At 39.7% G+C, this 15,502-nt stretch overlaps 1 protein-coding gene across 1 annotated transcript in view; it reads right to left on the bottom strand.

The window, feature by feature from the left end:
• Window positions 1-5,662: 5,662 nt before the first annotated feature.
• Window positions 5,663-15,502, bottom strand: part of ALDH5A1 (aldehyde dehydrogenase 5 family member A1) — a 42,869-nt gene continuing 33,029 nt past the window's right edge. Inside the window, exons 8-10 of the mRNA XM_036757050.1 lie at window positions 14,673-14,842; window positions 12,552-12,610; window positions 5,663-9,872 (exon numbers count right to left, since the gene is read on the bottom strand). Of these exons, the coding sequence (XP_036612945.1) occupies window positions 9,667-9,872; window positions 12,552-12,610; window positions 14,673-14,842 (435 nt within the window). The 3' untranslated portion in view covers window positions 5,663-9,666. The remainder of the gene's footprint in view (window positions 9,873-12,551; window positions 12,611-14,672; window positions 14,843-15,502) is intronic.

Here is a 15,502-nt window from a genome sequence, read left to right as displayed (position 1 = left end):
GACATCCAGCGCTTTGGTGTGTAACAGGTGTTTAATGAATGCTTATTGACAGATTGATTGATGTTACTTCCTGGTCATCTGAGCATGAAATGTGGACAGCCTGGAGGCATGGTGGATAGAGCAGGGGGCCTGAAGTCAGGAAGACCACTAGGACTACGGCTATGACTTGACTATTGTGTGGGACGAGTGAAGACCTCTCATAAAAGGGAACAAATTAGATAAATAGAAATAAGTAGGATAGTGAGTCCCATTTCTCTACTTAGATATTTTCCTTTCTGTAAAGACATTTCTCTACTTAGATGTTTTCCCCTCCACAAGCTTAGCTAGTGACCATAAGGCCCCCGAGGATAAGAATATGACACAGGATGCTCACATCCTGTGTATTTACCTAATGGCAAGAGGCCTGAAAGAAAGAAGGGTTGAGGTGAATAAGTCAGCAACCATAAAATCCTCTGAAAATAAGGATAGGACACAGGATGCTCACCCCCTGTGCACTGACCCCAGGATAAGGTACCCTCAGATCAGCAGAAAAATGGATGAAAAGCCGGAAAGCCAGGTGCAATGTAGACGTGCAAGACCAGTCAGGTATGAATGATGGGAGACAAGGTGTAAGGGTGCTGGGGATATCTGTCACAGATGTAAGGGTGATGGGAAAGGCTAGTTTGCCACAGATGTGAAGATGAAGTAACCAACAACTGCCTTCTGCCTGTCACAGATAACCAAACCATTTGTTCATTGTTATTGTCATTAAGATAGATTTATCACTTCAGATTGATTGGAGAATGGGATAAGAATGGTGGGAAGGTTATGTCCATCACCTGCTTGTCAAAAATAACCATACTGTTTGTTCCTTGCCATTGTCCCTGGGTAGATTTATCGCGTCCAGATTGTACCTTCAAAGCTTACGTCTGCAAGCTGAGAGGAAGGAGGTTGGGAGGGGGAATTGCGGTTAGGGACCTATATAAACACCCCAATTTTCTGTGTCCAGTGCGCTCTGACACTGAGAGGACCCCCAGTCCTTTTGATGTCCGGGTTGCCCTTTCCCGCGGGATCGTAATAAATTTTCCTTTCTACTTTCACCTTGAGATGCCTCTGTTTTTAATTCTTGGATTCGTAAAATCCATCCCACACACTATGACTACAACTATTACTGCGACTACGACTACGACTACTACTACTACTACTACTACTACTACTACTACTACTACTACTACATGGCCACGCAGAGCACTAGGTGCTTTCTGATGATTAGCTAGTAGACACAATAGCCAACTCAGAGACAGGAAAGCTTTGTGCAGCAGAATCAATTTGGAATATTAAGACTAAGTAAATTTTCTTTGGTAAACTGTTGAATAGACAGCTGGGTGGTACAGTAGATAGAGCACATAGTCAGAAAGATCTGAGTTCCAATCCAGCCTCAGATACTTACTAGCTATGTGACCCTGAGCAAATCACTTAACTCTGTTTGCTTCAGTTTCCTCATCTCTAAAATGAGTAGGAGAAGAAAATGGCAAAGCACTCCAGTATCTCTGCCAAGAAAACCCCAAATGGGTTGGACATGACTGAACAACAGCAAAAAACCATCAAGTGACCTACAGGTATCTCATTTCACTCTACTACTGAACATAAACTATGAGAGAACTAGTCTGAATCAGGCTCAGCTCAGACCAGGGGTAAAAAGTGTATTTGGAATAATACAATAGCAGTCAACTTTGTCCTGCTTAAAAAATAATTTGAAGAGTTATGGAACTTTTTTAAAGTTTTTTAAAACATTTTTAAAAGTACAGAGGCAGTATGATGTAGTAGATAGAGCACTGGCATCAAAATCAGGAAGATCTGGATTCTAATCCTGTCAGACATACTGACTCAGGTGATTTTGTGTAAGTCATTTACCCTCAGTACCCCAGGCAACTAAGATCATGAGCATGCGGTGGATCTGTCCTGATAGAGAGGGTTTCCTTACCAGAGAGTGCCCTAAACCAATGAAATCGCTGGTCTAATTAAAAAATAATTTAAAAAAAGTATATCAGGTAATAAGCAAACACACTAGAATCAAAAAATTATTTGGGAGAGAAGGAAATGCATACAAAACCCTTTCATCTTATTCTCCATGAGAATGGATCTTGGCCTCAGATCCTGTCAGGGGCAAATTTGAAAATGGAAAATGATAAATCTTGGAGGGGATGTGGGAAAATTGAGACACTAATGCACTGTTGGTGGAGTTGTGAACTGATCCAACCATTCTGGAGAACAATTTGGAGCTATGCCCAAAGGGCTATAAAAATGTGCATACTCTTTGAGCCAGCAATACCACTGCTAGGTCTGTATCCCAAAGAGATTTAAAAAAAAGAGAAAAGTACCTATTTGTACATAAATATTTATGGCAACTCTTTTGGGGTGGCTAAGAATTGTTAATTGAGGGGATGTCCATCAATTGGGGAATGCTGAACAAGCTGTGGTATATGATTGTGATGGACTATTATTGTGCTATAAGAAATGACAAGCAGGATGATTTCAGAAAAAGACTTACATGATCTGATGCAAAGTGAAGTGAGCAGAACCAGGAGAACGTTGTACACAGTAACAGCAATACTGTATGATGAAGACTCGTGAATGACTTTGCTATTCTCAATAGTACAATGATCCAAGACAATCCCAAAGGACTCATGATGAAGTATGCTATCCACCTCCATAAAAAGAACTGATATTGTTTGAATATGGATTGAAGCATGCTGTTTTTCTCTTCCTTCTTTTTTTTTCTGTTCAAGTCTTCTTGTACAAAATGAGTAACATGGAAATGTTTTATATGATGGTACCTGCATAACCTGTATTAGACTGCTTATCACCTCAGGGAGCGGGGAGCCAATGAGGGCAGGGAGAGATATAATTTGGGACTCAAAACTTAAAAAAAAACCCACACAAGTGTCACAAATTGTTTTAATACGTAATTAGGGAAAAACATAAAATATTATTTTAAAAAAAGAAGTGAAATCAAGGTACGATGAGGTTACATGATATAATTTTAAATTCTATAGGTAATGGTCATCAACTGAGAATGGCTAAACAAACTGGTATGTAAATGTATTGGAATGTTAATTTTTTTTCAATCGTTTCAGTCATATCTGACTCTGTGATCCTATTTGGGGTTTTCTTGACAAAGATACGGGAGTGGCTTGCCATTTCCTTTTCCAGCTCATTTTACAGATGAGTAACTGAGGCAAAGAGGATTAAGTAACTTGCCCGGGGTAATGCAGCTAGTAAGTGTCTGAGGCCAGATTTGAACTCAGGAATGTGAGTTTTCCCGACTTCAGGAATATTAATTACTGTGGTGTAATATTCAACAGAGGCCTCTAGGTGGCGCAGTTGATAGAGCACTGGGTGTACTTCCTGAATCAGAAAGTCCAAATGTGGCCTCAGACATTTACTAGCTGTGTGACCCTGGGCAAGTCACTTAACCTCTGTTGGCCTCAGTTTTCTCAGGTGTAAAATGAAGACAATAGTAGCACCAAGCTCCCAGGCTGTTGTGAGGATCAAATGAGATATTTGATGATGAATATGATAAATACAGAGAAGCACGGCAAGATTTATACCAGCTGATGCAGAGTGAAGTAAGCGAAGTCAAGAAAACCATATACACAGGGATAGAGTAAATGGAAAGGACTACTACAAAACAACCAAAAAGTCAACGTTGCAAAATTACAAAGAACAACATGGCTCCAAAGAAGAGAATATGCCTCTACCTCAAGCCTTTGTAGAGAAGCAGGAGGTCCACAAGAGCGCTGTACATATTTTCAGACTTTTTTGGGGAATATTGATTACCTTTGAGCATTTTTCCCTCTTCTTTTTCTATACAAATATTATGTGTTATATGTATAGCTTTCTGAGAAGGGGAGAAGGGAAAGATAAGGAAAATTTTAATAAAAAAGTAAATGCTATCCTATAGCCACATGAAAAAAATAGTCTCACCCACCACTGGTTGGAGAAACGCAAATTAATTCTGAGGTGCTTCATACCTATTAGATTGGCTAATAGGACAGAAAAGGAAAATGACAAATGGTGGAGGGGATATGGGAAAACTGAGACATTAATGTATTGCTGGTGGAGTTGTGAATTGATTCAACCATTCTGTAGAGCAATATGCAACTATAGCCAAAGGGCTATAAAACTATGCATAAATAAGAAATGAGGAACAGACGGACTTCATTATAACCTGGAAAGACTTATGTGAACTGATGCTGAGTGAGGGCAGTAGGTAGAATCAGGAGATCATTATACACGATTACAGACACATGGTCTCTGTAAAGACTAATTTTGATAGACTTGGCTCTTCTCATCAATGCAAGGTTCAAAGACAGCTCCAAAAGACTCATGATGGAAAAAGCTATGCACATCCAGAGAAGGAATTATGGAGTTTGAATGCAGATTAAGGCAAACTATTTGCTCTCTTTTTTTTCCCCTTCTTTTTTGGTTCCGTTTCTTCTTTCTCATGATTCATTCCATTGATTATAATTCTTCTTTACAACTGGACTATTACGCAAATAAGTTCCATGTGAAGGCATATATAGAACCTTCGTTGGACTACATGCCGTCTTGGGAGAAAGCGGGGAGGAGAGGGAGGGAGAGAAAATTTGGAACCTAAAAACTCGTGGAACTGAGTGCTGTAAACTAAAAAAAAATAAAAACAAACAAAAAAAACCACCTGCATACATTTTGATCCAGCCATACCACTCCTAGGTCTTTATGCCAAAAGAGATAAAAAGGAAAAGGACCTATATGTACAAAGATATTTATATCAGCTCTTTTCTTGGGGTAAAGAATTACAAACTGAGGTGATGCCCATCAATTGCAGAATGGCTGAACAAATTGTGGTATGTGATTATGATTAAAATACTGTTGTACTATAAGAAATGATGAGCAGGAAACTCTCAGAAAAACCTGGAAAGACTTGCATGGGCTGATGCAAAGTCAAACATACTGCGTACAAAGTAACATCCATATTGTAGGATGATCAGCTATGAATGACTCAGCTACTCTCAGGAATACACGATCCAAGGGAACTCTGAAGGAATCATGATGAAAAATACTATCCATCCCCAGAGAAAGAATTAATGGTGTCCGAATGCAGATTGAAGCATACTTTTTTTTTAAACTTTATTTTTCTTGAGGTTTTTGTTGTCTATGTTTTCTTTCACAACATGACTATTATGGATATTTTTTGCATGACTATGCATGTATAACCTATATAAATTGCTTGCCTTCTCAACGGGGAGGGGAATTGGGGAGGGAGGATGGGAGAGAATTTGGAACTCAAAGTTTTGAAAACAAATGTTAACAAATGTTTTTACGTGTAACTGGGGAAAATAAAATACTAAATTGAAAAAAGATATCACCAAAAATTCATTTAGAAAACATCTGTGGTGGAAAAAGGCCAAGGGTCAAGATATCCACATACCCCTTTACAACTAGAAGGGACTGGCTAAATAACAGGAAGGTAAGAGGCAACCTGGGGAGATCACTCATTAACTCTGACATTTGTCAAGTCCCCCTCTAAATCCCATGAGGTAATGACCTACATTAGAATTAGTCCCTAATAAAAAATATAAATGGGAATAAAAGATAATCAGACTGAAGAAATAAACAGTCCCAGCACAAAAATAGGAAATGTTATTGTTAAAATTGAATGTTTATTAATTGCACACACAAATCCAATTCTCTGGAAAGCAGATGCTGATACAGTAATTCACATACGCACAGAGAACAAAAATGAGAATTCACATAAATGAGCTCATGTATACACAATTGAAAGTAAGATTTAAGGACATTTCCTGTTACAGTAGCTTTCAATTTTTTTTCCACAAAACTTAACATTAAAAATCACACTAGGAAAAATCTTCAGGGAATAATCTAAAAATTAGCTGCATATGAATTATTAAAACACTGTGACCCACCCTTACAGAGAGATCATTTGGCAAGTTTTAAAACGAGAGCAGAACAATAGATTGGACTACATTGTGCTTCTGAACTTTATTCTCCCTTGGCTGTTTCCACCAAAATAAACTTTGAAGGAAAAAAAAAAAACACTTTTACCTAAAAACATCTTTCAAAAAAAACCAAGATATAAATCACATATTAAAAACCAGATCAATCTGACCAAAATATCAGCAGCCAACTGATTCTGTAGTACATAGCTAGGAGCAAATGCAGGAACATTTTTTCAGGCCAATGGATTTGATCTCTGGGTAATTTCATTTTGGGTATGTGGCGATGGTTGGGAACCTCCTAGGCAAATGCTCAGTGTGCTGTAGCCTAGGATGATGTGATCTACACAGAGTGAAGATTCTTTAAATCTGGGATTGATCATTACCTGGTAAATGAGTGAGGAAAAAACATCTCCTAAGTCCAGAGGCTGAACTTCTGCATAATGATGTAAAGGCGTAAACAATGATTCATCTACCAGACAAGTCACCAGCCTTAAAAGGATAAAAAATGGTTCACTGAAAACAAATCCTCTTCCCTCCTACTCTGTGATACTATCCTTTTTCCTATTTAAATATTTTATTGATGCTTTTTTTCTTTTTCTACTGTCACCCTCCACTCCCTCTCTTGTAATAAGTACAGACAAATGAAAGAAATCAACACGTACCCTAATACTATCTTAATGAAAAATTAGTTTTTTTCCTCATTAACACATGTGAAATTTAATCAGCGTTATGATGATGGGGACTGTAGTCTCAATTTATATGCTTTATTGAACCTCAAGGGGTGCATAATATGATAAAATTACCTAGTCATTTAAAAGTTCAATTAATATTTCTCTTCTAAGCTCTTTAAATCCCAGGATTCTAGATTATTTTTTAAATCAGAGAATTTTTCATTTTGTTATGTTTTCTGTAGTGGCAACAATGGCCTTGAGAAATTCACTTGTAGTTATCTAAAAATGTTCAAAATGTAATAGTCATCAACAGTCTGGGTATACATCACTTTACGAGGCTCCTCAAACTTTTTCCACTCACGACACCTTCAGTGCTTCTTAAACTGTCTATACGATGCCAATAGCAGAAGTTCTCAGCACGTTGTTCTGAAGCTAAATACTTCTATGTTCAAGCCTAGGAATATGATCTGTGTGGCTAATGTGTGGGGTGAAACACAAAACAGTTTCAAGGAGAGCTGATACTAACATGAATACAAAGACTTTTCTGAACTTTCCAATGCCCAATAAAGAAAAATTTTAATTCCCACCTTGGAGTGAGGACTAAGGGGCTAATAAGTATCAGATGGAGCTCAGAAACACAGTTCTACAAGAGGCTCAGGATTATTTAGGCACAGCCCCTCTTAAGAGCTGTGTACTTCATTCCTTTCTCTCTTCTCTACACAGACTCCCCCTTTGATGTCTTGAGGAATTTGTGTAAGAGAGTAGAAGAAGAAGAGGAGAGTGAAGCGTCAGCTCAGAAATCAAACACTTTATCAGTTTTTATTTAGTGAGGGATGGCCAATCTTAGTGTTAGAGGACATTCCCCAAAGTTATCAGTTTGTAAGTTCTTCATTCAATGCAATTTGATGGCCCTTATAGATTAGGTAATGCACCAAAGGTCACTGAAATTTTCAATTAACTCAACAACCAGATTTGTGATGAGGTATGAAACCCTCCAGTTATTCATTCTCCACGGCTCCAACCTCAAATTGTGGAAAGCTTGCATAAGTTCACAGTCCTTAGGATTTAGAGCTGACCAAGACCTTCAAGGTTCATCTGGCTCAATTCTAACACTCTGCAGATGATAAACCCCACAGAGGTGAAGTGATCTGCTTGAGCTCCCAAAGCAGCAGAGCTAAGACTTAAATGCAGATCCTCACTCCATATCTAGTGCTCTTCTCACTATACCAACCCGATTCTCTTTTTTCAGGTTTAATATGGGCTTCTTTTTGAGGAGAGAGGAACAACCCCCTCTAAAGCAGGACTGGGAGAAAGGGCTATAGATCAGAGGTGTCAAACACTTGGCCTCCAGGCCACATGCCCAAATCACATTAAAATGTAACTGAGAAATAACAAAACAAATTGACAAAATTAAGAAATTAAATTAATTTTTAAAAATTAACAAATTAACAAACCAAATACAATGGAATATAGATAATGATCCTATGTGGTTTTGTATGATTTAGTGGCCCCCTGTTTCTATTTGATTTTGACCCCACTGCCTTGGTGACCACCACTTGGGTCTCCTACACAACTAACCTTAAGGCAAACAATGGGGCTAGCCAGAATACTGCTAACACAGAGTATCCTGTGTTAAGGTTCTCCTGTGGGCTCATTCCACTGTACATCTAAGTGTCAAGGGTAGAGTTGATTGGGGACACTGCTGTTAAACAGTAATAATCATAATGATAATAGGATCAAAACAACTGTAAAGGGGCAGCTAGGTGGCGCAGTGAGTAGAGCACCGGCCCTGGAATCAGGAGGACCTGAGTTCAAATCCGGCCTCAGACACTTGACACATGTACTAGCTGTGTGACTAGCTAAGTGACCTTGTCACTTAACCCCAATCGCCCTGCCAAAAAAGAAAAAAAAACTAAAACAGAAAAGCATCTTGGAGTAGTAGGATGAACACTGTAAACTGCTTTAAGCCTCAGGTTCCTTATCTGTAAAATGGAGATGATAATATGGCAGCGCCTACCTCTGGTTCCTTGCACAGAAAGCCGTGTGCAAACTACAGAGGGCTATGAGCTATGATGACAGCTTGTACTTATACGGCACTCTCATTTTTCCAAAATAGATACCTTCTTTCTATGAAGGCCTGGGCATAGCTTTAATCTCACAACATCCCCGTGAATTAGGAAGGGGCACGTAAGTTATCACCATTTTGCAGATAAGATGACTGCAGGCTAGAGACATGATGGTTTGCCAAAATTGCATGTTAGTAGTTTAGATACTTAAGTCTAGGTATCCTGACTTCCAGTCTGGAGCTCCTTCTTCAAACTCTACAGCTGCAATCCTCTGCTTACTTCTTAAAAAAGGAGGTGAAACAGAGCCTACACAATTCTTTTTTTCCTTTCAGTAAACACAAATTGTAGACTTCAATTTTAAGCTAGCCAGAGGGAGAAAAAGAGAGGAAATGTTCCTTCTGTCCACAAAGAAACACAGACACTGCGTACTATTTCAAACTGTTTTTAAAAATAGGCCAGATTGTACTTCAGTTGCAACACCCAGGCAGCCCGAATGTGCGTGAAGGCATTTCCTCTGCACACCCAGGACCGCCATGCTACGCAGCCTTGTTAGAGGTGAAATGGGTTTATGATATAGCTGTTCTGGTGCTTTCAGTATTAAACACCCACTCCTAACCACATCATGAGGGACCTTCTGGCTGAATTCTTCTCAGTAGTAGGTGGCAGCACTATGTTAAGGCTGGAAATCACTACCTGAAACTCAAGCTCAGCCTACACTCAAAGCAAGAAGGACACTTACAGGTTTCACCTCTTGATCCAGTCAAGTACCTGAGGAACAACTGTCCACTAACACACAAGATGATGTGGGACTGGATGAGGTTTTTTAAAATTCACATTTACAGGTCATTTATAAGGATTCTAAAGGTTTATCAAAAATATATTAGATGGCATTTCTCTACATCTGTAGAGGGATTTTTTTCCCCTTAGTTACAGAACATCTGGTGATTCCTATAAGCCACCATAACACACATACTTCAGTTCCAGATATTCATCAATACCATACTTTGAACCTTCTCGTCCAAGGCCAGATTGCTTCACCCCACCGAAAGGGCATTCCACCGTGGACAGTATTCCCTCGTTAACTCCAACCATGCCAACCTCTAGCTGCTCAGCCACCCTCCAGATCTGGGCTGGATCCTGAGAGTAAAAATAACCTGCCATAGAGACGAGAATAATTATATGCTATAAGATTATATTTAAAACCAAGGTCACTGGTTATCTTTGCCCTGAACCAGTTGTCCTTCTTCTGTCACTGGCCTCACCACTCCTTTAGTCACTGAAGCTTGAAACCTAAGAATCTTCCTCTTTCCTTGTCCCCCACCCCTCCACCCATCTAGCCTGTCACTGATGCTGGACAATTCTTTATGTCCTCTTGGGTAACTAAGGTGGCACAGTGGACAGAGTGCTTGGCCTGCAATCAGGAAGATCCTAAGTTTAAATCCTGCCCTAGACACTTACTAGCTGTGTGTGAACTTGGGTAATTTATTCCATCTCCATGCCTACTTCCTCTTATATAAAATGGGGGTGATAATTATAGCACCTACCCCTTACAAGGTTGTTACGACCACCAAGTGAGGTAATGTATTTCAAGTGCTTTGCAAAGTTTAAAGCACTAAATGAATGTCATCTGTTACTGTTATTCTCCCCATTCTAGCTTAGCCATAGACCACTATTTTGCAATAGCCTCCAAAGTGGTCTCACTGACACCAGGCCTTTCTCCCTTGTCTCCACTCCAAACCATCCAATACCCAGATTCATCTTCCTAAAACAATGCTTTGATCAGGTAATCTTCCCACTCCCAAATCTTCCATGGCTCTTTATGGCCAAACTCCTTTGACTGACATTCACAACCTTCTACAAACTAAATAGAACTTCTCTTTCTTTTTTTAAAAATTTAATTTTTCGTTTTCAACATTTACTTTTACAAGATGAGTTCTAAATTTTTTCCCCCTCCCCAAGATGGCAGGCAATCTGATATAGGTTATACATGTACAATCATATTAAATATATTTCCACATTAGTCATGTTGTGAAAGAAGAATCAGAACGAAAGGGAAAAACCTGGAGAAAGAAAAAAAAAAACAACTAAAAGAAAATAGTATGCTTCAATCCGCATTCAGACTCCATAGTTCTTTGGATAAGGATAGAATTTTCCATCGTGAGTCTTTTGGAGGTATCTTGGATTATGGGTGGGGAACCTGCAGCCTAGAGGCCACGTGTGGCCCTTTACTGAATCCAAACTTCACAGAATGAATCCTTGCAGGTTCCCCACCCCCGTCTTAGATCACTGCACTGCTGAGGAGAGCTAAGTCTAACAAAGTCAGTCATCACACAATGTTTCTGTTACTGTGTACAATGTAGAACTTCCTTTTCAATCAAACTTTATTATGTGCCTACTATGTGCCAGGCTTTATTTCCTATTATACTTCCTCACATAAGCTTTCCACTCTAGTCAAGCTGTTCTAATAAGGATACCCGTAACACATTTTGTTTTCCTTCCTTACGCTTTTGTTTTACAATTCCTCCCGAAGGGAATGCCTGTCTTCACCCCCACTACCTGCATCCTTGAAGGCCCAGCTCATATACCTGCCACCTTCACCATGAAGCTTTCTGGATCATCTCGGTTCTGTGATGTCTCATTCCCCTAAACCCCTAGCGGGCTAATTGTCTGTACCACTTACGATATACATTTAAATGTCATGCTTTGTACTATAATTATCTGTCTTTTTATGATGGCTATTACGTACATATGACATGGCTGTGTGACCCTGGGCAAGTCACTTAACCTCTAGGCAACTCTAAGACTAAATTTCAAAGAAGGTGCCAAACTGCGTTGGTGTAGGGAGTCTCCCTATTTAGGACAATGAAATCACAGTTCTAGTCCCCATTTCTATAGCTTACGTACTATTGAGTATACAACAAACCTACTATGTGCATTCCTAAAGAGAAAGGATTGTCTCACTTTTCTTTATTCCCCATAGTGACAGGCACACAGTAGGTAGTAGATACATATTCACTCAATGAAATTACTCCTTCATTCCCTCACACACTCACATATGCTTTTAATGAGGTTAGAAACAAAGGGAGGCCACTTACCTTGGCAAGCGCCAGTAGGTATTTTCCTGCTCTCTGTCTCCCTTGGCCAGTTCCAGACAGAAAAGCTGTATACAGTTCAGTTCCAATCCATTTCTAAGCTACATTTCTAATTTAATAGGTGCCAGACGGAATGGGAAATCCTTTCAAAGCAGTGGCTTCAATGATTTTTATATGAAGTACTTTAAAAAACTTCATTACGTAAAATTATATTTTACACACACACGAACACACACATTTTTGGATGGCGGTTCACACTGATGTCCTCCAGGGGTTACAATCTGCCTCAGTGAAGGGAGTGCCCACACTGATGAAATTAGTCTTAAAATATTAAGGTAAATGAAAAGGATTTTTTTAAAAAGAAGCTTCCAGTCAGTAAATTGGAAGAAGCACTTGGGTATTTAAATAGGGCCCGGAAGGAGGCCATAGTGGCAGGTCTGATACCTACTCAGGTTAGTTAGCTTTAGCTCACTGCACCTCTAACCCTTGCCAGGGGTCTCCACACATGAGTAGCAGGGAGAACAAGAAAGGATTCTGAAGCACAAATCCATCACACCTACTGAAAAACGTAACAAGAAAACCAGGGTGGGGGGGCTATTGATGATAAATCAGATCAAGTTGAAAGATGATATAAAAGTCAGGGTAAATGATGGACTGGATACTCAAGAAACACTAGGTTGAATATGTTACCACCAACACCATCGAAACAAACAAACAAACAAAAACCACCTCCAAACTTACCTGCTAGACCCACATTCATTGCATTGGCGATAGCTAGGGCTTCTTCCTCTGTATCAAATCTGCAGAAAAAATTTTTTTGGTGTAAAAAGGACATCGGCAAAATGGGTGAATAAGATTGTCCCTTTCTTTCCTTTTCCCCTTACTTCTCAAATTCTGAACATTCTGCAAAGTATGCATTTAGCAGCAAGGCTTCTTGGGTTCTCAGTTCTGAAGGAAAGATTTAAGATTCGGAGTGGGGTGACTGTATTTTAAATTGGCAATTTTTCTCCAATACGATGAGAAGAACACAGGATTTAGAGTTGGAAGTGACCTTGGTGATGAATCATCTCTTTGTAGAAATGAGGAAATTTTGGCCCAGAGAAGGGAGGGGATTTGCCCAAGCTCGTACAAGTAGTAATTAGAAGAGTCATAATTTGAACCCAGGCCTTCCTACTCCCATTCCAGGGCTCTCAAGGAGACACTACAGCATACATTAGACACTAAATTGAAATTTATTACAGGTAGGGAAAGTGAGCAGATTGTGTTGCTCTCCTCTTAACTCCAACTAGGCTGGAACAAGTCTCAAAGTCAACCTACTAAGCAGATCTCAGCATTTTTTGCTAATCTATCCAACAATACCACACATCACAGGAAGATAAGCAGTTTACTTGGAAGAGGGGGCAGCTGGCAGAGAAGCACCCTGTACTTCCTGTACTGCCCTGACAATACTCATTGGATTCCATCATCTCAGAATTGGAAAAGACCTCAGAGGACATTCTTCTAATCAATATCTGCATAAGAATTCCTATTATGACATCCTGACATCCAACTTTCACCTGAAGAATCCTAGTGATGGGCAACTTCCTACCTAATATTTGTAACAGTGCCAGACACATGGTAAGCATCAACATTTCCTCCCTTCTTTTCTTTTTTCCTTCCTTTCCTTTTTCCCCTCCCTTCCTTCCTTTTCTTTCTTTCTCACATTCCTTTCATCTTTCCTTCACAAATTTAATCCATCTTCTCTATGATACCATGAGCTCTCTGACTCTCAGATTTAGACCTAGAAGACATTGCAAAGGTCCAGACTAATGCTTTCATTTTACACATCAGGAAACTATAAAGCTCAGAGAAGTGGTGACTTTGGACAGGCCAGGAACTGAACCAAGATGCTCAGAGTCTTCCCCCATGCTCTTTAGCATTGTCATTCTGCTTCACATGCTCCGCACTGCTCACGTTTTCTGCACTCATCCCAATGGCCATTATTTTGATCCCTTTTACTCATGTGCCTGTTCCACCTGTCCTTTTAGGGAGGTCATTTATGATCAATCCACAGTTATGGCATTGTTACATGGCATTTATTGTCTTGTGGTATTTATTGTTGTGGTAATATGGTATTGTCTGCCATAAAGCGATGAAGACAGAAATAAGTAGAACCAGGAAGACAACATACACATTGAAAGAATTAACAACAAAATCCCCAGATGGAACTCTGTGTAAATATAATGACCTATCTTGGCTTTGAAGAAGTGATGAGAAAACGCACCCTTCTCTCTCCCTCCTTTTCCCTCCTTCCCCCTCTTTGCAGAGGTGGGAAACTACGAATGTAGAACAATACATATACTGCCAGGCTTGGTGAATGTGTGTGTTAGTTTTGCTGAATTTCCTAAAAAGGAAGTTTTTTTATTCATTGTTTCATGGGATGGCTGGCAGGGGAGTGGAGAGGAATATACTTAGAAGTCATGCCAAAACAAAGGATATTAAAAAAAAGAAAAATAAGAAAAAACTCTGCCTCTGTTAATCTGTTTGATAACACCATATTTTCTTTTCTTCTTCCCCCAGGAACACTGAAGCAAAATTATGAGTACTGAGGGCCCAAGTTTTCATCACAATGATTAATACTTTCACAGCTCAAATCCCTCAGCCACCTCCACATTTTTTTTTCTTTTTGTTAAAAACAGAGTGTACTCAAAACAGCTCCAAGACCACTTTAAATCTAAAAACCAAGGCCATCAGATCTCTTGAGCTGTCCAACTTCACTCCTGGTGATGGGAATGTGATTGCTTCCTCTCCACATCTGACAGCCCACCCTCCAGAAACCTTCCTTGGTTCCCCTTGCCCACTTTAAAATACAACTGCTCTTACTTAATAACTGGTGCCAGGGGGCCAAAAGTTTCTTCCTGAGAACACAGCATGTCTACGGTGACGTTGCTAAGGAGGGTTGGCTCAAAAAAGTTCTTCCCAAAGCTGTGTCTTTTCCCTCCTGTCACAATGGTGGCTCCTTTGGAAACTGCATCACTTACATGTTTCTCTACCTACATGAAACAGAGAAAATAAGGTTTGGAGAAGCCAGTTGACAATGCTTTCTAGTGGGTTATAGAGACACTTAGACACTGTTATTTTAAAGAGCAGAGAAAATAAATCAAGTAAAGTCATTTCCATACTAGTAATCACTTTAAATGTGGTATTTATATTGAAAGCTAGTTTTAAGAAGTAGTGTTTTCTACAAAATGCCCTTCTGTCATAAGAGGACACTGTAAAACACATGTGTTTGAGGGCCGAGCCAATGGCGGCCCCTAAAGGACAATAGACAGATGGCAGCCTTTTATCTCTGCAGCTCAAAGCATTCAACAGAGGCATAAACCAGTTTTGTTGGACTAAAGGGCCCTTTTGGCCCACGCCCCAGAAATTCTGGTGAGTTTCAGAACCATTTGAAGAACACAGAACGTCCCTAACACAAGCCCTTGACCTGCTGCCCTCCAGCCTGTAGTCAATCTAAGGAATGACCACTAAATTAAATTTATAAACATTACTAATAAATACCTCCTCGTGTGGTGGGGGTAGGGAAGGAACTCTCAGGGGATAGGGATGGTTTTGGAGACTCTAATCCAGCCTTGGCAGTGTCAAAGGATGTGATGAATGCCAGTGTTAAGAGTAGGCACTGTTGGCAGACTGGAGCTTGCATTTTCTTCTAG

Source organism: Trichosurus vulpecula, chromosome 1 (genome assembly GCF_011100635.1).
Source record: "Trichosurus vulpecula isolate mTriVul1 chromosome 1, mTriVul1.pri, whole genome shotgun sequence".
In the NCBI taxonomy this organism is placed as follows: Eukaryota; Metazoa; Chordata; class Mammalia; order Diprotodontia; family Phalangeridae; genus Trichosurus; species Trichosurus vulpecula.
Note: the sequence above shows the minus strand (reverse complement) of the source record. Positions and strands in the feature narration are given on the sequence as shown.